The 20,623-nt window shown below is 46.1% G+C and overlaps 3 protein-coding genes across 13 annotated transcripts in view; 1 reads left to right on the top strand and 2 right to left on the bottom strand.

Annotated features, from left to right (window-relative positions):
* The window catches only part of Ufc1 (ubiquitin-fold modifier conjugating enzyme 1), a 17,258-nt gene extending 13,316 nt beyond the window's left edge, over window positions 1-3,942 (bottom strand). The window contains exon 1 of the mRNA XM_057770203.1: window positions 3,917-3,942. The gene's annotated coding sequence lies outside the window, so the exon portion shown is untranslated. The remainder of the gene's footprint in view (window positions 1-3,916) is intronic.
* Window positions 3,652-17,139, top strand: Dedd (death effector domain containing). Of its 7 annotated transcripts, XM_057770196.1 has the most exons (7): window positions 3,652-4,155; window positions 5,064-5,205; window positions 5,862-5,894; window positions 12,876-13,264; window positions 13,446-13,553; window positions 15,053-15,199; window positions 15,651-17,137. In XM_057770196.1, exons 4-7 carry the CDS (start codon window positions 12,940-12,942, stop codon window positions 16,025-16,027), a joined length of 957 nt encoding a protein of 318 aa, XP_057626179.1. In that variant the 5' UTR covers window positions 3,652-4,155; window positions 5,064-5,205; window positions 5,862-5,894; window positions 12,876-12,939; the 3' UTR covers window positions 16,028-17,137. The 7 variants fall into 7 exon arrangements, with proteins under 7 accessions (XP_057626179.1, XP_057626176.1, XP_057626181.1 ...); XM_057770193.1 differs by lacking the exon at window positions 5,064-5,205 and having other exon boundaries at window positions 15,651-17,134; XM_057770197.1 differs by lacking the exons at window positions 3,652-4,155; window positions 5,064-5,205 and adding an exon at window positions 4,293-4,316.
* Nit1 (nitrilase 1) lies at window positions 17,052-20,623 on the bottom strand. Of its 5 annotated transcripts, none has more exons than XM_057770188.1 (7): window positions 20,568-20,623; window positions 19,900-19,995; window positions 19,273-19,530; window positions 19,063-19,166; window positions 18,735-18,868; window positions 18,478-18,603; window positions 17,052-17,609 (listed from the first exon to the last, which is right to left on the bottom strand). In XM_057770188.1, coding segments are annotated over exons 1-7 (987 nt in total). In that variant the 5' UTR covers window positions 20,570-20,623; the 3' UTR covers window positions 17,052-17,342. The 5 variants fall into 5 exon arrangements, with proteins under 5 accessions (XP_057626171.1, XP_057626173.1, XP_057626172.1 ...); XM_057770190.1 differs by having other exon boundaries at window positions 20,195-20,608; XM_057770189.1 differs by having other exon boundaries at window positions 20,216-20,608.

The following is a 20,623-nucleotide window of genomic DNA, read 5'->3' as shown; positions in this document are numbered from 1 at the left end:
CCACGTCTGGCATTAACATAGGTAAGACAATAGAATATTCTTCGAAATTGCCAAATACAATGAATTGGATATTGTAAACGTAATTCTTACTTGGTAATTATTCTTGTTGTATACAGTTTTACTGTGTTAGAGTGTAAATGGAATTTCCTTTGGGGCACTAGCTCACAAAAAAATGACATGGAGACTTATTAACTATGAATGCTCAGCCTATAGCTTAAGTTTGTCCCACTAGTGCTTTTTTTGTTTGTTTTGTTTTTAGAGACAGGGTTTCTCTGTGTAACAGTCCTAGCTGTCCTGAAACTAGCTCTTGTAGACCAGGCTGGCCTTGAACTCCTGGAGATCTACCTGCCTCTGCCTCCCAAGTGCTGGGATTAAAGGCATGCTTCACCACCGCCTGGCTCCACTAACTCTTATAACCAAAATTAACCCACTTCTATTCATCTACATGTTGCCACGTGACTCATGACTTTTATCTCCTCTATATCCCATCCTGCATACTCCTAACATCTCTGCCTTTTCCTTCCCAGCATCCTCTCTGCCCCAAAAGTCCTGCCTAGATGTTGGCCAGCTTTTTATTAAACCAGCCAGACATAGAGGAAGCAGGATGTGTACAAAATGAGGTAACAGGCCATGAGTCAAGTAGTAAAACTAAGATTTAAAAAAAACTGGATTAAGTTGTAAGAGCTAGTTAATAATAAGCCTGAGCTATCAGTCAAGTATTTATAAATATTTATTGAGTCTCTGAATTGGTTAGTTGGGAACTGGCAGGCAGGAAAGAAAAGTCTACCGACAGCTAACACAGCAATGAATCTGTTCCTCTTTTCTTTTTTTTTTTTTTTTTAGTATTTATTTATTTATTCTGTGTGTATGCCTGCATGCCAGGGCACCAGACCTCATTACAGATGGTTGTGAGCCACCATGTGGTTGCTGGGAATTGAACTCAGGACCTTTGGAAGAGCAGGCAGTGCTCTTAACCACTGAGCCATCTCTCCAGCCCCCAATGAATTTGTTGAGATGGAATTTGTTACAGCACTAGAACAGGTGGTAGAGCAGCAGTTAAATGCTCAATATATTGAAGAATTGATCAGTCCTTGGAATTCTCCCATATTTGTTATTAAAAAGAAACCTGGAAAATGGAGAATGGTAACAGATCTGAGAGCTATAAATAAGGCAATTCAGCCAATGAGGTCTCTGCAGCCTGGAATTTCCTTGCCTTCTTTATTACCTAAGGGATGGTCTATTATAGTGTGCTGAAGTATATTGTGTCTCTGCCTAAGGCACCTTCTGATTGGTTTAAGAAAGAGCTAAATGGCCAATAGCTAGGCAGGAGAGAATAGGTATGACTTCCAGGCAGAGAGAGAGAAAAACTGGGAGGAGGAATCTAGGTGAGCAATTTCATCACCAGACTCAGAGCAAGTTGGATGTACCATATCAAAAAGAGGTAACTGAGCCATGTGGTAGAAGGCAGATTAAAAATTATGGGCTAAGTTATAATAGTTAGTTGGATAAAAACCTAAGCTAAGGCTAAGAATTAGTAATACGTCTCCGGGTCATTATTTGCAGGCTGGAGGACCAAAGATAGTTTGACAAGAAAGCTTGCTACTTTTTAACTATACCTTTACAAGGTATAGTTATAGACTGCTTTTTAACTATACCTTTACAAGAACTGGACAGAGAAAAACTTCTCTTCACAATGCTTACTTTTAATAATTCCCAGCCTGTTAAAAGGTACCACTAGAAAATTCTTCTACAAGGAATGTTAAACAGCTCCATCTTATGTAAATATTTTGGTTTTTTGTTTTCTTTTCTTTTGTTTTGTTTTCTGAGACAGGGTTTCTCTGTGGTTTTGGAGCCTGTCCTGGAACTAGCTCTTGTAGACCAGGCTGGTCTCGAACTCACAGAGATCCACCTGCCTCTGCCTCCCAAGTGCTGGGATTAAAGGCGTGCGCCACCACCGCCAGGCTATGTAAATATTTTGTACAATAGCTATTAGAAGTAATTCATAGGAGCTGGAGCAATGGCTCAGAGGTTAAGAGCACTGGCTGCTCTTCTAGGTCTTGAGTTCATTTCCCAGCAGGCACACGGTGCTTCACAACCACCTAGAATGAGATCTGGTGACCTCTTCAGGTGTGTGAGCATACATTCCAGCAGAACACTGTATAAAAGAAATAAATCTTGAAAAGAAAGAAGGAAAGCAGGCAGGCAGGAAGGATTCGTAGATAGTTTCCTCAGTCTAAAATCTATGGTATCTTACTGGCTGATTCAGATGTAGATACCTTTGAAAAAATGTTTGATGAAGTAATGAGAAAAACAGCGTAATGCAAATATCGGAAATATAATACAATGTGATATGGAAAAGCAACATAATTCAATCTTGGGGTTCACAGTGTGATCCAATATCCTGCAACATATGGCTGGTCTTTTACATAGGTCCAGCTTTGGCTCAAATCATATCCTTCAGCTTTTTGAGTGCTGGGATCATAAGTCTGAGTTGCCATGCCTGGCCACAAAAATGTTTTGTACATAATATCTTTCCATTTCAGTCCGGTTCTTACAACAGCTTTCTTCAAATGTACCTAGTGTCCTTTCTTCTTCCACAATCCATAGGACGTGTTTTAATCCACATCTTACCTGACCTGTTACATGTAACACTTTAAACAGATTTCCTTGACGCCTTTCTCCTTTCTTTCTTCCTGTCTGCTCCTTCTTACTGTCCTCTTTTCAGCTTCCTCCCCTCGTCTAATCCCTCAATCATATTTCTTCCTCTCTAGGCCATTATCCTCTTTTACGGCGCCAAGAACTATCCATATGCACAGAAGCGCACTTTAAAGTTTCTTGGTTTCCAACCCACACGATCTCCCTTAGAGTTAAAATAATATAACCCAGTTCTTCAAGTCAGAACATTCATACCACCTTATCCAACGCATGCCTTCCTACCTACACACCACCACCGACTCTTCCTTATCTTCCTAATTGTTCTCTCCTCTACTTTTCCAAACATTCTTTACAAGGCAACCGGTGATCTCTCTCTACCCAGCCCCGCTCCCTGGGGACTGAACATCAGGCTTAACTGTGCTAACACATTCTCTCACTGAACTAACGTTACAGTGGTCTTCCTCGCTTAGACGAAGCCCAAACTGGTCTCCACCTTCAGAGCTCAAACAATCCTCCTGCCTCAGGTTCCAGACCGGCACTAACATGCCCAGGTTGGCAAGTAGTGATCTTTCTACAATACAAACATAATTGCTCACACTTCTGTTTAGACCCTTCAAAGCCTTTTCATTGCCCTTAGGATAAAGTAAATCTACAAGGCCGCGACACCAGGTCCCTCCCTATCTCATAGACCTTATGCATTACCTTTTCCTTTAGCCACGTTAGGCTGTTGGCAGCTCCAGAGCAAACGTGAGCCCCACCCCACCGCACCCCCCTATTCAATTCCCGACAGTCCTTCTCGAGTCAGCTCAGGAGAGACGTTCGACAGGAAGTGAGAGCGCAAAAGGAAAACACTGAAGGGATGAATTCCGAGAGCGACTCTGAGAAGCGCTGCAAGGTCCGGGTTTCAGAACGTCCGGGTGACAGGAAGTTCAAAGCAAAGGTTAAAGCCAGATCTTGAACTTTCACCCAAGTTCACCAGGCAGTCCAGCTCCCGTACTATTCCGCCCTTACGTGTCATGGCTGCCAGCCCAACTCTCCCAATGGGCTTCGGAGTCCGATACCAGCCAGCTCTGGCGCCACCAAGTCGTCCACAGCCAAGCGCGTTACTCTCTCCGCTTCTTAGAACCGCCCCGAAACCGCCGCTAAGAAAACCCTGCGTTGCCAGCTTGCCCCAAAGCAAGATGGCTGCCCGTCTCCATTCTCTCTTCCCTACGTGAAGCTAGCCATTCCCTGCTTAATGCCGCTGCCAGGCTGCCCTCACCTAGTATGGCTCCTCCGCTCATGCCTCGTTATGGTCTCGAAGCCGACACTAACCGGCCAGGTTCCGGGAGGCGCTGTGCAGGATGCAGCCACCCCCGCCCGTCCCTCCCCTCCCCCACGCCCGCGGCGGCGGCGGAGGCGGAGGCGGCGGCGGCTGGAGCCCGGATGCGGCGCCGGGAGACAGGCCCGGGAGAGCCGCGCGGATGGATCCAACATGGCGGCGCCGAACCTGAGCCGAGAGTGAGGCGGCGGGGCGTCCGGAGTGGGGAGGGGGAGTCGAGTGGGACGGGGCGGGGCCGGGCGGGGCCGCCGAGGGCTTGGGGGAAGGAAAGTGAAGGGGGAGGCGGTGGCGACGTCCAGCCGGAGAACCTCCGGGGAGGGAGGTGACGGGACGCTGCCAGGTGGGGGAGGGGAGCGGCCGAGGGGGGCGTGCAGGGGAGGTGGCAACTGTGGGAGAGGGCAGGGGTCGGGGCGCACGAGTGCGAGCATGGGGAGGGGCGTAAACAAGGGCCCAGGCCGGGCCAGGCCAGGGGTATTAAAGAGGCCGAGGTGGGGAGCGGGGCTGGGATCCAGCGCCTCGAGAGGGGTAGGAGCAGGAGGGAGAGGCTGAGGGTGCGAAGGGGCAGGGGGCTTGTGGCATGCGGTGGCAGGAGGGACCGGACTCCCGGGAGCGCTGTTGTGAGGACGTGGGAGAAGGGGGGAAGAATTGGACTTGAGACGTTTCGTGAAGGGAGGCTTTCAAAGTGTTAAAATTGGAAGTGGAAGCGGAAGGGCCTTGGGGAGAATTCGGGTGGAAAAGGAGAGAAGGAGGGTTTGGGGAATGGGGAGAGTGGAGATGTGCCGAGGCGGTGTAGAAAGTGAGAGACCCGGAGGAAAGTTTGGAAGGAAGGGGAGATAGGGTAGTGGAGCTGCACGGATGAGAGAGGTTTGGGGGTTTCCCTCTCCCCTGTGGAAAGACAGCAGAGTTAAGCAGTATCAGTTGCAGCCAATTTTAATTGCCAGGCGCTTAGCTTTTAATAGGGTGGGAAGGGCAGAAAGGAATGGTCATGTGGGTTTGGAGAATTGGGGTTGAATGAGGGTTCAACCGGATTTGCTTTCCAAAACAGACTCTTGCTTACTGCTTCCTTGTTTTTCCTGGTTACAAATAGGGAGATGAGTAAAGCGCTCTTCTAGTTTTTTTTGCAATTAGCCGTACAAGAATGGGGAGGGAATCGTGATTGGAACCTTATATACCAAGGTGGAGGCACTGGAAGCCTGAGGAGGCTATGGAAGAGGCAGGCTGGCATTTAGGTAATCAGACTAATTAAATATGCCTTCCTTTGCAGACCCTCCTTTGGCTCTTCGGGTGCTGGGAGGGAAGGGGGGGTCCATATGCATGTTTCGAGGCCTGGTTCTTACTGAAGCGTAGGTGTGACTGGATGCTGCTTTAGTGCCTATTTTGTTCTTGTTGTGTGCTAAAGGAAAAGGTGAAGTTGGAAATTGATTCTGGCCTGCTGAGTGAGGTCTAGCGAAGCTTCCTTTCTTGGGCTTTCTTGGGCTGCAACTTTTTCCCTTCCAGTTCCCCCTGAGCGCCCACGTTGTAAGAAAATACATGGACTAAGGATCTGAGGAGAAAAGGGAGACAGTGTCAGAGGAATGGTTTTTTTCCCAGAGGTGGTTAAATTGGGGCTCTTCTTGCTATGAGCCATTGAGCCTGGAAATTCTTGGGGTTGATACTACATTGTGAATTGACAATCAGAGAGGGGACTTTGGGGACTTTGTTATGTTTGAGTTCTCTTCTTTAGCTTGGAGTAGTTTGCTCAGTGAGGTGACTTTAGGCTCCAATGACTTTTTTTTTTGACTAACTGTGGACCTTTGAAGTTTCAAAATAAAGCTTGAAATTTTGCTCTCTCCCTCCTTACTTGTTTTTGTTTTTGTTTTTCTGCTGGCTTTGAAACTTGTGCTAGGAAGAGACCTGGGAAATTAAATTTCTTGCAAAGGTAAGTCTGGAACTTTTTGTTGTTTTCCAACAGTGGAAGGGACTGGGAAGGGTATGGCAAGCATTGGGGTGAGGTAGATAGATGCTAGGGAACCTGAGGTTCACTCACTCTTCTGAGGTCATTAAGGTTTGCACAGTTACTCCTCAGGTAACTGCAGTTAGACAGGAGGAGAGAAAAATGGATCTTAGGTGTCTTGGGACAAGGTCCTAGCTTTGGTTTGCTATTGTCTAGCTTTCTGGTCAGCTCTGAGTGAAGCGTGTTTAGCATATGGAAAGCTGTGCTCTTGTACATTAGCTGTGAAATATTTCTCTTGGAGGGTGACTGAGGCACTTCAGCAGGAAGGCTTTTCTTCTAGTTTACTGTCTCTCCCAGCTGTTCAGAGTTCTTGGGATTTTTTTTTTTTTTGAAAACATACTGTGTAATTCTGCCTTCCAGATATATTTGGTTATGTTTTCCTAGTCCCACCAGCAGGAAAGCGCTTCATGTACTCTAACTACCTTGAAGATTTTTTCATGTAGTAGTTGCTTCAAGGTTCAAGCCCCTGTCCTCACCCCACTCCCTCCAAGACAGAGTTTCTTTGTGTAACAACTCATTGTAGACCAGGCTGGCCTCGAACTCACAGAGATCCGCCTGCCTCTGCCTCCACCTCCCAAGTGCTGGGATTAAAGGCGTGCGCCACCACCGCCTGGCAAGCCATTCTTTTTTTTAGACAGGTTCTCACTATGTAGTTCTGGCTGGCCCATAATTTGCTATGTAGACTAGGCTGGCCTCAATCTCACAGAGATCCGCCTGCCTCTGCTTCCGAAGTGTGGGGACCAAAGGTGTGGGTGTGCCACACACCTGACTGTTGTCGCTTTCCTTTTTCAAAAGTTCTTCCACGCCGGGCGGTGGTGGCGCACGCCTTTAATCCCAGCACTCGGGAGGCAGCGGCAGGCGGATCTCTGTGAGTTCGAGACCAGCCTGGTCTACAGAACTAGTTCCAGGATAGGCTCCAAAAAACTACAGAGAAACCCTGTCTCGAAAAACCAAAAAAAAAAAAAAAGTTCTTCCACATGGCTTAGTCTTGTAAGGGCTTCCAAAAGTCAGATTTTTTTTTCTCTTGTGAAAATATAGCTGTTATTCCTGTTAGAAAGAAGCTACATTTTCATCCTAAGATATATTTCACATATTGTTTCTGATAATCAAAGCACTTTAAAAAGTTAGAGTTGTCATTTCTGGATGGGAGAGTCTAGACTGCTTGGGCATGGAAACCCAATAGAGAATAATGTGTCAGGAAGAAACTGTCCAGGCACATAGAGCCTCTTAGAGGCCTTTGGTCATCTCAGTCCTCCCTAAAGGAAAACAAACTAGGACTCAGGAAATTCAGCAGTTCATCAGAATCTAGAATTATTCTGTGCTAGGATGTATGTAGCTCAGTGGGAGAGCGCTTATCTACTCATGCCCAAGGCCCCTAGGTTTTATCTCTAGTCCAAAAAAATTTACATGTTAATATCTGAAATATAGCAAGATCATTCAGTGGATCAGTATACTTGTTTATGGTTGTGTATCTGTTTTTATAGAGTCTCACTATTGTAGATCAGGCGGCTTTGAACTCAGAGATCCACCTGCCTCTGCCTCCCAGGTGCTGGGATTAAAGGTGTGCCACCGCGCTTGGCTGCCTGCTGCTTTCTGTCTCTCAGTAGTTACCGTATCTTAGAAACCAACACAAACGTTCTTTCTAAGAAATCTGTTTGGAGGAGTGTGTTCTGGCCACGGTGCTATCTTCCATCTAGGGGCTCTGTGTCTAGGCTGAATTCTCTTGCCACTGAAAGCTGAATATAATTTGGATTAAGAGGAAGTTGGTAACATTCTTTTCATCCTGAAGTGAGATTCTTAGGCACTTTGGCTGGGTTGCTGAGTTAACTCAATCCTAGATGATAATTAAGTGGGAGAGCCACCTAGCAGCCTGCATGCCAGCATCTTGATATTATGCTGGAAGACATGCCTTGGGAAATGCTTGTTTCTGTGTTTTGCTTCCTTGCATAGTGTTAGTCTGATCAGTGGCCCAACAAGGAAGAGTCTGGATCATTTGTGTTGGTCTTGAAGAAGATGGCATTTTCTTAGTCCCACACAATTTCAGATATAACTAGGTCAAAGTAGACCTCCTGGGATGGACCAGAAAGGAGCATGTCTCTACCACCTGCTGTTCACCTGAATGGCAACAGCAGGCGACAGAGGAGGCATTGCTGGGGTGAAATGAAACTCCTTTGTGATAGTTGGATTTATGAGTTAAATGAGCTGTGTCTGACTGGCCTTCCTTTTCTTGTAGAATATGATAGAATTGTTTTGGGTTGAAGAGACCTAATAGCTTCTCTGGATCTAATAAGGAAAGTGACATGCATCCTTTTTTAACCATCTTTCATGTAAAATAGAATTTCTCAAACTTAGTACTATAGACATTTTTATCCAGATTATTATTATTTTGTTTTTTCAAGACAAGGTTTTTCTGTTTAGTTTTGGAGCCTGTCCTGGAACTCACTCTGTAGACCAGGCTGGCCTCGAACTCACAGATCCACCTGCCTCTGCCTCCTGAGTGCTGGGATTAAAGGCTTTCACCACTACCGCCTGACGTCGTCCAGATAAACTTTTGTTGATAGTGCATGTCTCCTGCGCTGTAGGATGTGTAACAGTGCCCTAGCATTATTGGATGCTGGTAGTAGGCTCTTCACAAAGCTTGACAATCAAAACTGTCTCCAGTTTTGTCTCATTGCCAGATGTCCCCTGGTTGGACAAATTGCCCTGATGAATCCTAGTACCTTAGATGATCTAGGACTTAAAGGTGATTCTGTCCCCCTCCCTCCCAAGTGAAGGGTGTTGATCCCAGAGGATCGAAACCTATTGTAGAATTACATTGATTGTGGAATTAGGACTATAGTGTTTTATTTTGCCTCATTTTCCAGGGACAGAGTATGTGGGGGTGGTTTTTCTTTATTGCTTAGGGTTTCAGGACACTTTGAATTAGAGAACCAAGGAACAACCTGCTCTTCTGATTGGTTGGACATGAAGCCTGCCCATCTGTTTTCTTTGGGATGCTTATAATCAGCAGCTGGCCAAGGGAACAGGTGGGATAGGGACCATAGAAAAGTTGCAGAGACTCTAAGGAAGCTCAGTTTTCTCCTGCTGCCTACTTGAGTAAGAAGCTATTTTTCCTCAGCAGCCCCATTTGTGCTCGGTGACAACAGGTGAAACGGGAGAGGACGCGATGGGGAAAGCCAGTGTGTAGTTAGATAATGGTTTCCTCAGCTGTTTCCCATACTGTGGGTGGGATACCTGGGCTATCAAAACTACGTGTGGCTTATATTTCCCTTTTTTTCTTGGATTTCTCCTTTTTCTTTTTAAAATTTATTTATTGTTTTTTCTTTGTTTTGTTTTGTTTTTTGAGACGGGGTTTCTGTTTGTAGCCTGACTGTCCTGGAACTTGCCTTGTAGACCAGGCTGGCCTGCCTGCCTCTCTGGAGTGCTAGGATTAAAGTCATACATCGACTGGCTTATTTTTTTTTTTCGTTTAAAGGGAAGGAGTCTCTCTGCACTTTCCTTGTTGGGTCACTGAGGGAGAAAGGTTCTGTCAGCTATCATGATGGTCCTTCTGAAGTAGCTTAGCACTCTGTTCTTTTCTCTTTGGTGCTAGAAATGGACCTGAGCATCACTCTACCACTGAATGTAGCCGAAGCTTCTCGGTTTCTCTCTTGTATTGTAGCCAGTATCCTTGTGTGTAAAATGGTCAGAACATCATCTTCTTGAATAGGGTGGTTTGCTGTGGGTAGTTTTTTATGGTATGGAGACAACTCTAGCTGGATTTATGTACTTGATTACTGAAATACAGAATGTACTCATGTGCACACCCCCCACCCTCCCCATTCCGAGTCGGGTCCCACTGTATAACTCAACCTGGCCTTGAATTTGTTATCCACCTCAGCCCCCCTAATTCTGGGATTATAGGAGTGCACACGTACAGCCATGCCTGGTTTCCATGTCTTTTTGGTGGAGTCCTCTCTCCGTCTTGGACTTTGATAAGTTTGAGTTTGGTTGTTCAGTTGGTGTTGCTCGTATTGTTGACCTCTTAGAAATTCAGTTCAGTTCCCAACAACAGGCTGCTCCGACAGATGTCTGCTATTAGGGTTAGGACTACAGAGATGAGCCAGGCGGTGGTGGCACACGCCTTTAACCTCAGCACTCAGGAGGCAGAGGCTGGAGAATCTCTGTGAGTTTGAGGACAACCTGGTTTACAAATCAAGTTCCAGAACAGCTAGGGCTGTTGCACAGAGAAACCCTGTCTTGAACCCCCTCCCTGCCCCCACCAAAAATATTAACGTGGTGAGTTAGATGTGGTGGCAAATACCTTTCTTTAATCCTAGTACTCAGAAGGTAGAGGCAGGTAGATCTTCAAGTTGGAGGTCAGTCTGATCTACATAGAGTTCCAGGACAGCCAGGGATACAAAGAGAGACCTTGTCTCAAAAAACCAGCACTTCCCCCACAAATATTGATGGTGTTAGAATCTGCCTGCAATCCTAGCATTGAGAAGGTTCAGGTAGGATGAATAAAAGTCCATTGCCAGCTGGGCGATGGTGACTCACACCTTTAATCCCAGCACTTGGGAGGCAGAGGCTGGCAAAAAAGAAAGTCCATTGCCTACCTAGGTTACTTAGCAAGTTCAAGGCTAGTCTGGGCTACATGTTGAGACTTTGTGTCAAAAAAAAAAAAAAAAAAAAAAAAAGATTTAGAGAACAGAGACTCCTTGAAAGAGTCAGTTGCAGAAGCTGGTGAGATGGCTCAGCAGGTTAAGGCATGTGCTACCAAGTCTGACAATCTGTCTTCCATCTCTGGGACCCACTTTGTGGAAAGAGAGAACTAACTGGCCCCTGAACATTGTCCTCTGACCTCCACACGTGCACTGTGGCCGTATGCCCTCATACTCATACACACACTCACAATATAAATAAATAAATAAATAAATAAATAAATAAATAAATAAATGGAATACAAATTAAAATAGAGCCAGCTGTAGTAGTATAGTTCACACGATGATCGGAATCTGAACCATGGCAATGGCAGTAGCAATGAAAGGGAGAGCACACTTAAGAAATATTTTGCCGCCGGTCAGTGGTAGCATACGCCTTTAATCCCAGCACTGGGGAGGCAGAGATAAAAAAAAAGAAATATTTTGCATTGTACAGTAGGAGTTAAGAACTGGCTGTGGTTGGTGGTCTTGGTCAGGGTAGAACAATACTCAGTAGAACTATCTCTCAAGACAGTAAGTATGAATAACTATAAAGTGGAGGTGAAAACTGTTAAGACTAGATGATTGGTTGATGATATTACCCAGGGTGAGTTTGTGAATGAAATACAGGACTGTGATTGGTCCTTCACAGGGGGTTGTTACATGCCATCTGTGAGGAAGGGTTAGTTTTTTGTTTGTTCTTGTATTCTGTTTTTGAAACCAGTGGCCCAGAATGGATTCATCCTCCTATTGCATGAGGCTCTCAGTGTGCTGGGATTATGGCGTGTGCCACTATGCTCACTTTGGCCACTGAGACTTTGAAGTTAAGGGACATGTTCAAAGTCACACAACTAGAGTTTGTAACGACACAGTCAGAATTTAAACTAGCTCTAGCTAGTGTCTGATTCAGTGTCTATATCAAAGATTGTATTCTCTACTTTTCGGTTTTGCCTATATTTAAGAAATGGGGCAGATGGTGGTGGTGCACACAGGTGGATCTCTGAGTTCAAGGCTGGCCTAGTCTACAGAGTGAGTTTCAGGACAGCCAGGGCTACACAGAGAAACCCAATCTTGAAAGAGAAAAATAGATTATATGGGTGAATGAATGAGGCCAGGAATGGTATTGCCTGCCTTTAATCCCAGCACTCCTCAGGAGACAGAGGCAGACAGATCTCTGAGTTTGAGGCCAGCCTAGTCTACATGGTTTTAGGACAGCCAAGTTTACATAGTGGCCTGGGGCTCTCTCTGTAGACCATTAGGTTGGTCTCAAACTCACAGAGATCCTTGTGAGTTCTAGGATCAAAGGGGTACACGCCCAGATGTTACTCTTACTGTATTTTGTTTGTTTGTTTGTTTGTTTGTATAAGATGGGGTTTAAATAAATAGACCAGGTCGGTGTGGAATCAGAGCCTAATGTCTCTCCCTCATCACTGCTGGTTTAGGCATGTGACTCCATGACCATTGTTTTCAAGGGACCAAAAGCAGTGTTTTGAAGGCAAGAGGTATTGTAGTGTTGAACAATCTGGATAGCATGAAATAAAAAAGCAAAATTTGAGATAGTTTCTTGTAGTCCATACTGGCCTAGATCTTGCTCTATAGTTGAGGATGGCTTTGAACTTCTGGCTTGAGTGCTAGGATTACAGGCATGCTTTATCACACTGGCTTGTTTTGTTTGAGAAGTGGTCTACCTATGTACCCCTGTCTGGACTGCAACTTGCTGTGCAGACCAGAATGGCTTCAAACTTAGGACACAGTCCTCCTGCCTTTGGCTCCTGAGTGTTGTAAGTACAGGTGTGTACTCTGATGCTTAGCTGCAATAGAAACTTCTGAACTATGCCATACTAAAATCGCACAAAACTTCTCAAAGAAGTGACTGTATCCCTCCGTAGGATCTGGACTTAGGGTGTCATCTGTTCAGTATGAAGAGCCTTAGGATGGCTTTTATTTGTTTGTTTGTTTTTTGAGACTGGGTCTCTATGTAGCTTTGACTGTCCAAGAACTCTGTGGTCTACTTGTGTCTGCCTCCTGGATGCTGAGATGAAAGGCATGAACCACCACACCCAGGATGGGTTTATTTGTTTGTTTACTTATTTTTAGTAAACACTTTGTGATATTTAATAAATGTACTAAGCAGTATACTGTTAGTAGCATGCTGAGACAATGCAGATAAATAAAATTAGTTGTTACCAGTGTGTGGCTCATGGGTTCTTGGCCTGTCTTACAGGACACTGGAGATTGCAGCTGCTGAGCAGGGGTTCTGGAAGGCACTCTGTCCCTGAGCCTCTAGCATGGCGGGCCTGAAGCGGCGGGCAAGCCAGGTGTGGCCTGAAGAGCATGGTGAGCAGGAACATGGGCTCTACAGCCTCCACCGTATGTTTGACATCGTGGGCACCCACCTAACGCACAGAGATGTTCGTGTGCTTTCTTTTCTCTTCGTTGATGTTATTGACGACCATGAGCGTGGACTCATTCGAAATGGCCGTGACTTCTTACTGGCACTGGAGCGCCAGGGCCGCTGTGATGAGAGTAACTTTCGCCAGGTGCTGCAGCTGCTGCGCATCATCACTCGCCATGACTTGCTGCCCTACGTTACTCTCAAGAAGAGACGGGCTGGTGAGGGCTTACGGGGTCTGGGAGCACTTGAGTACGAGAAGGCTCGTGGGAGTTAGTAGCATAGGAGTCTAAAAGGGAGGTGGTCTTGACCGAGGGAGCACCCAGAGAATAAACTGTTGTGAGACCCTTGGGAGGAGGCAGATGTGTATTTTTTTCTGAGTGCCTCGTTCTCCTCCTACAGTGTGCCCTGACCTTGTAGACAAGTATCTGGAGGAAACATCAATTCGCTATGTGACCCCCAGAGCCCTCAGTGATCCAGAACCGAGGCCTCCCCAGCCCTCTAAAACAGGTGAGTTTTTACTTGTAATTTTCATAAGCAAGAATATTGACCCCATCACGTGCCTGGCTGGGCCAACATAATGAAAGGATGTTGTCCTTTTCATCTACCCATTAAAAAAGTCAGAGACCGGAGAGATGCTCAGTCTATAACGTGCTTGTTGCCTAAGCATGAGGACTCAAGTTCAACATCCCAGCACCTACACAGAAAAGCTGGGCAATCAAAGAGTGGCTGTAACCTCAGTTGTTGTAGAGGCAGAGAGAGGCAAATCTCTGGAGCTCCCCGTCAACCAGCCTTAGCACATTTGTGAACTCGAGGTTCAGTGAAAGGTCCTGTCTAGAAAGTAGTGGGCAGAGAATTGAGGAAGATGTCCACTGTTGACCTTTGGCCTTCGAATCAGGCATGCCCGTGTGACTACATCCTATGAACATGTACACACACAAATCAGATGAGATACGCTTTGTCTAAGTCCAGTGTTTGCTCTCACTCAGATCTTCCTTTAAATAATTTTTTGAAAAAAAAAATCAATTTTATGCATATGACTATTTTGTCTGCATGTCTGTTAGCCTTCTCTCCAGCCTCTAGGGCAGTTTTGTGTTTTTTAAATTTATTTTTATGTATATGAGCATCTGCCTGGATCCTGTGGAGGTGAAGAAGGGTGTCAGATTCCCTCAAACTGGAGTTACAGATAATTATAAGCCACTGTAGGTGTTGGAAATTGAGCCTGGGTTTTCTCCAAAAGCTACAAGTGCTCTTAACCACTGAGCCACCTCTCCCAACTTTCTTTCTTTCTTTCTTTCTTTCTTTCTTTCTTTCTTTCTTTCTTTCTTTCTTTCTTTCTTTCTTTCTTTCTTTCTTTATTTATGGGAGACAGGGTTTCTCAGTGTAACAGTCCTGGCTGTCCTGGAACTCACTCTGTAGATCAGGCTGGCATAGAACTCAACAGAGGTCCACATGCCTCTGCCTTCCAAGTGCTGGGATTAAAGGGTGCGCCACCACACCACTGTCTGACCTTCTCCCAACTTTTTTTTTTTTTTTTTTTTTTTTTTTTTTTTTGAGATTTCTATTTAGCCCAGGTAATGTAGAACTCTGTGTAGTAGTCCAGGCTGGCCTTTGACTTCATCTTCCTTCACTTTTTTTTCTTGTTGCTGTTTTTTGAGACAGAGTTCTGAAACTCACTGTATAGACCAAACTGGTCTCAGACTCGGAGATCTGCCTGCCTCTGCCTCCCAAACGCTGTGATCAAAGGTGTGCATTGCTGCCCAGCTTTCTTCTTTCACTCTTGAGTGCTGGGATAACAAATTTCTTCCGCCACACTTAGTACCCACCCCCATGCTGGGGTTGAGCCCAGATCTTCATTAATACTAGGCAGACATTTGATCACCTCAGCCATCAGATTCATCAATACTGCTTTTATTATTAAGTATAAATGATTCCTTTGCATTATTCCAAGTGAAGTATTTGAAGTTCTACTTTTAAAACCTTGTGTTTTCCGTTTCCTTTCTGGCCAGTGCCTCCCCACTATCCTGTGGTGTGCTGCCCCACTTCAGGTTCTCAGATGTGTAGTAAGCGACCAGCCCGAGGGAGAGCCACACTTGGGAACCAGCGAAAACGCCGGAAGTCGGTGACACCAGATCCCAAGGAAAAGCAGACATGTGGTAAGGAAATTGAAGGATTCTAGAGGAAAAATACAAAGAACTCCTGGGATAATGGGCAGTGTGTTCAGTGCAAGGCGGCTTTGGTTGCTTTTGTCAGGTCGGGTGTGGTTTTTATGAGATTATCCTTTGGCAATGTTATATTACAATTCTTTTTAGTTAAGTCAAAGGAATGCCAATATGACTTCTTTATTACAGGATGAACCAAGTCAAGACAGAATTAAAACACATTTCTGCACCTTTTTAAGAAAACAGCTGTTACAAACAAGGTGCTGTTTGTGAATGACCTGAGCATATTCACTGTAGGGAAGCTCCAGCACTGAGGCAGGACTTCAGAGACAGAGCGGAGAACTGGCTTTGGGGAGGGTTTCTGCTCTGCTGGTCTTGCTTGCTTTTCTAGCTTTGGATGTAAACCCAGTCCTTCCTATAAACCATTCTCCTTAAATTCTCCCAGACATTAGGCTTCGAGTGCGGGCGGAATACTGCCAGCATGAGACTGCTCTGCAAGGCAACGTCTTCTCCAATAAGCAGGACCCACTTGAGCGCCAGTTTGAGCGCTTTAACCAGGCCAACACTATCCTCAAGTCCCGGGACCTGGGCTCCATCATCTGTGACATCAAGTTCTCTGAGCTCACCTACCTCGACGCATTCTGGCGCGACTACATCAATGGCTCGTTATTAGAAGCACTGAAAGGTGTCTTCATCACAGACTCTCTCAAGCAAGCTGTGGGCCACGAAGCCATCAAGCTGCTGGTGAACGTGGATGAGGAGGACTATGAGCTGGGCCGACAGAAACTCCTGAGGAACTTGATGCTGCAAGCATTGCCCTGACCTTTCCCCCTTCTCACCTCTGGGGATTGTTCGCTCCATCACGTCTGGAGCTTACATACTATTCTGGGGTTTGTTCTCTGCCCTTCAGCCAATCACACCGCCTTTTTTTTTTTTTTTTTTTAAAGGAAAAGACAAAGGAAAGTGGAAGTGGTGTTCCCTACCCCTCCCTGCACCCATGTGCCTGGGCTTCCCCTCTGTTTCCTGTTGCCACTTACCCCATAATGTGTGTCTACAGCCACCTTACCACTGAGCCGTAAGACAAGTGTATAGGGACGGAGTCTATGGAACATAGCCTGTGTAAGGGACTGAACGTTGCTTTCAGGTGCATCGAGGGGTAATCGATACTTCTGGCTTTATGAGGGCTCTTAGATTTGTCTGAAAACCAAAGGGCTGTGAGTAAAGGAGCTGTGGAAGGTGGGACTCGGAAGTGTATTTTGGAAATTAATTACCACCTTCTTCCAAATTATAGAATTTTTTAAAAACAAAGAAGCTGTGGCCCTTTCCACTCTCTCCTGGCCTCTGGTGCTGCTCCTCTCTGCCTTTCCTTCATTCCATGGCTTGAAACTGCTGCCTCGTGTGGCTCCCTCCTTTTCCCCTTTGTTAGATCCTCTCCAACAGTTAGATGATTGGGGCAGCCTCATAACCCCTCCCAGCTGTGATGTATGCGTGACACCAATACACAGGATAGACAGAGGACAGGGTGCTGGTTAAAGTTTCTCTGAAAAGGAGGGGGTGTGTGGCCTGTCCCTTCCATTTCTAGTGAAAATAACAAATGAACTCTTTCCTCATCCTGAGCCCCTTTGCCCTTGCTTCCTTCTGGCTTGAGAGAAAGTGAGTGTTCAGTATCAACTCCTGCTCCTGCCCTCTACCTTTCTTCCTGGAGAATGGGGCTAGGACATGCACTGAGCCTTGTTGTACTTTCTTAGGTAGGGAGGCATGTTTGAGCCAGGGGCTACAAGTGGAGCCTATTCGAGCAGGTACCACACCACCTCCCCTTCCAGCCCCCAAAGGAGAAGCCCAGACAGACATTATGATTATTATATTTTTTTCAATGCCAGTGCTGCTCAGCCTTCAGCGTAACTTCAGTTTTCATGAAATAAACACTGACTATATAAAATTTTACTTTTCTGAAACTGAAATCTGAGATCAGGTCAAAGTTTCTTCTTTCCCATGAACCTGAACCTGTGTTCCATTAAGAGTTTAAGGTTCTGCAAGTGAGAGAACTGTGCTTGGGTCCTGCCTGCAAGTCACAGTGGCCTCACTTCACAGCTGAGTATGTCTGTGTGTCTCTCAACCCCAGCAGAAGTCACAAGGCTTAAGACAGCGGTTGACCCAGACTGCCATACAGGTCAGGTCTGCGATGCTGGAACACAGGCAGGTGTTGGCGCATCTGTCGCAGAAAGTTGAGATCAATTCGGGCAAGGCAGAGGCCTGGTCCCTCGGAGCAGCGGGCCACCACTGTACCCCAGGGGTCCACCACCATGCTGTGGCCATAACTTGCTCTTGTCTCATGGTGGCGTCCACACTGTGCTGCCGCTATTACATAGCACTGAGATTCAATGGCTCGGGCCCGCAGCAACACCTGAGAAGGAGAAGTGTGTTCACTCAAGCACATACAGTGATTAATAGGCAAGTGACAAGAAGTGGACACTCCAGGCCAATCTACTCATTGACCATTCTGCTAATCAACCAGAATTAGTGACTGTATCAACTCTCTAATACGACTCAACATCTATCTAAGAAATGAATTTCCCCCTAGATAGGGAAGGAAGATAATCCTTTCAAGTAGAAAGAGAAGAGTAAGATTTGGCTGCTTTTTTTGTTTTGTTTTTGCTTTTTTGTATTTTCTATTTTTTTTTTTTTTTTTACTTTATTATTTATTTTGGTTTGTTTTCAGGGCAGGGTTTCTCTGTCCAGCACTACTGGCTGTCCTGGAAACTAGCTCTTATAGACCAGGCTAGCCTTGAACTCATAGAAATCCGCCTGCTTTTGTCTCCAGAGTGCTGGGTTTAAAGGTTTGTGTTACCACCGCCTGACATATACTATGTATTTTCTATTTTTTGAGGTAAGGTCTCACTGTGTAACCCTGGCTGGCCTGGAAGCCACAGAGATCTGCCTCTGCCTCACAAGTGTTGGAATAAAAGGCAGGCACCACATGCCCCACTGTTTTTTGTTTTTCAAGACAGGGCTTCTCTGTGTAACCTTAGCTGTCCTGGAACTTGCTCTGTAAGCCACACTGGTCTCGAACTCAGAGATCCACCTGCCTCTGCCTCTAGATGTGTGCCATCACTACCTGGTTTCTATATTGTTTTGAGTCAAGGTATCTCTATGTAGAACATATTGGCCTTGAACCTGTGGCAAATCCTTAGAGTGCCTAGAGTTTAGCTCTGTACCATGCTACTCAGTAAGATTAAAAGGAGTCCTTATGGTTTGAATAGGCATTCTCTTACCTCCCAGTGGGCAGGTCCAGTAACCGATCCAAAGGCTGAAGGATAAGTAAGTATTTCTGCCCCAGCTTGAGCCAATTTCAGAGAAAGTTCAGGGAACCGCATGTCATAACAGATTGCTAAACCCACCTGAAATTAAAAACAACCCACTCATCTTCCCTGTCCCGTTCATCATAACATCCAGCACCTTCATTATCCTACTCCAAAGGGGAATGTTTCCACTTCTTCAATGTATTCCTGTTTCCTTTTCGAACTCCCACCTTGCCTGCTGGTGTGCTGATGGGTGGCTCAAGAGTGCGTCCAGGCATAGTAGAGTTGCTTTCCCGCATAGGCCCCTGACCTGGGATCTCCACATCGCACAGATGTGTCTTCCTGTACTGGGCCACTACGAGCCCTAGAGGAAGAGATAGACAAAATACTCAGTACAGGCAAGTGAGAAGCCCAGCTACGTTCTTCTCCCAAAGAGTAATAAAGCTAAGAACAAGTACAAAACGCACTAAAGCCAAATAGTTGAGAAAATAATGCTGAAGGATCTGGGCTGAAGGTAGAAAAGCCTGGAAAGAGGCGAGCTAAAATGTTGAGTCTCACCCTTGTTGTTCAGAAGCACATGACAATTGTAGATTTTCTGAGTCTGCTCCCAGTCTTGGCCACGCTCGTGGAATCCACCCAAGGACAGCCAGATTCCACATTCCCTGGGGGGAGGGAACACTGACAGCTCTACTCAAGGCTCTACCCCCTCTTTGTGGCAATCCAGGAACACAGCCCAGTAATGATTCTATTTCCTTCCCACCCTTGTACCTGGCAAGCTGGCTATATCGTTCCATAAGGTCCCCATCCAGTGGCTCAGACAGTTGTAATGTCTCGGCAGGATTTCGTGCAATGAAGTCAAATGCCTCAGGCAGAAAAGCCAGGCAAGCACCCAGTCTGGCCGCCTCGAGAACCAGCTCAGCACATGTTTTAAAGTTCTCTTGCTTGTTTGGGGTTGATGTTACCTGGCACACAGCCACCAGGGGCAGCTCCCAGGAAGTTGATGAGGACACCGCCATGGCTCTGGGCCTGTGAAGAGCACAGGCAGTGTTCTCAGATTCGCTAGCATGGAGAATCCCAGAGGCTCCAGTGGGACTGGGCCAGAAACATAAATGTTTTTCTCTTTTGAGGCAGGGTGTTTTGTAGCCCAAGCAGGCCTTGTTATGTAGCTGTGGATGACCTTAAACTCCTGATTGATCCTCCTCCTGCCTGTTTCCCAAATGCTGAGATTACATGGTGGTGTGTCCCACCATTCTTACGGAGCAGAACCCCAGAGCTACTGGAGTTCACTTATTAAATGCTTGGTGGGTGGCAGATGCCTTTGTCTCCCACTATGCAGTTAGTAACATGGATTGAGCAGCAACATGCCAGGCAGAGAACATAAAAAAAACATGTTACCTGGGCTGAGTACAAAGTACTGAGCTTCGGGGTAATCGGTATCCGATACACAGAAGGGACAGGAGTTGGCGAGGAGGCCTGGTGATGAAGCCCAGCCTGAAGAAGGTGAGAAATCAGGACACCTAACCCTCTTTCAAGCAGTAAGTTTCTACAATTCTCTGCCATTTTCAGGCCTGGTCAGTGCTCCCCTCCCCCAAGGCTTCAAAAACACTTTCTTTAAAAACTATTAGTAGCTATGGAAGGAGATCATAAAATGGAAAAATGAGAGAGGAGACTATAATCCGTGCCTCGATACCTCAACTTCCAGTGATCTCACATTTAAAACTGAAGCCCTTTTCCTCTGCCAAACGTTTCCGCAGCTCAAGTCATCTCATGGAACCTTCCTCGTTTCCCCAATTCTCTTCTCGGTTGTGCCACCTGCACAGCTTTATAGACTCAACACATATCTTTCCCCTTACACCAGTATCTCGGAGGAACGTTCACTCTCTCTAGATCCCCACCATCTCGTGGTGGGTAGGGGGCACAGGACCAGATCCCAACCCTAGACCCCGCCCTGTGATTAGCGCGTCCTTCCCCGCCTCTCCCTGGGACAAGAATCTCTGTTGCACAAGTTAAAGCATCGCAGGTGGAATTCACCGCAGCGGGCAGGGTTGGGGAGTAGGTCCTACATGAAGACACCGCCAAAACCATTCGCAGGGTCGATCTGAGGAGCTTCCGGGAACCA

The sequence above is a fragment of the Chionomys nivalis genome, chromosome 5, assembly GCF_950005125.1.
Source record: "Chionomys nivalis chromosome 5, mChiNiv1.1, whole genome shotgun sequence".
In the NCBI taxonomy this organism is placed as follows: Eukaryota; Metazoa; Chordata; class Mammalia; order Rodentia; family Cricetidae; genus Chionomys; species Chionomys nivalis.
Note: the sequence above shows the minus strand (reverse complement) of the source record. Positions and strands in the feature narration are given on the sequence as shown.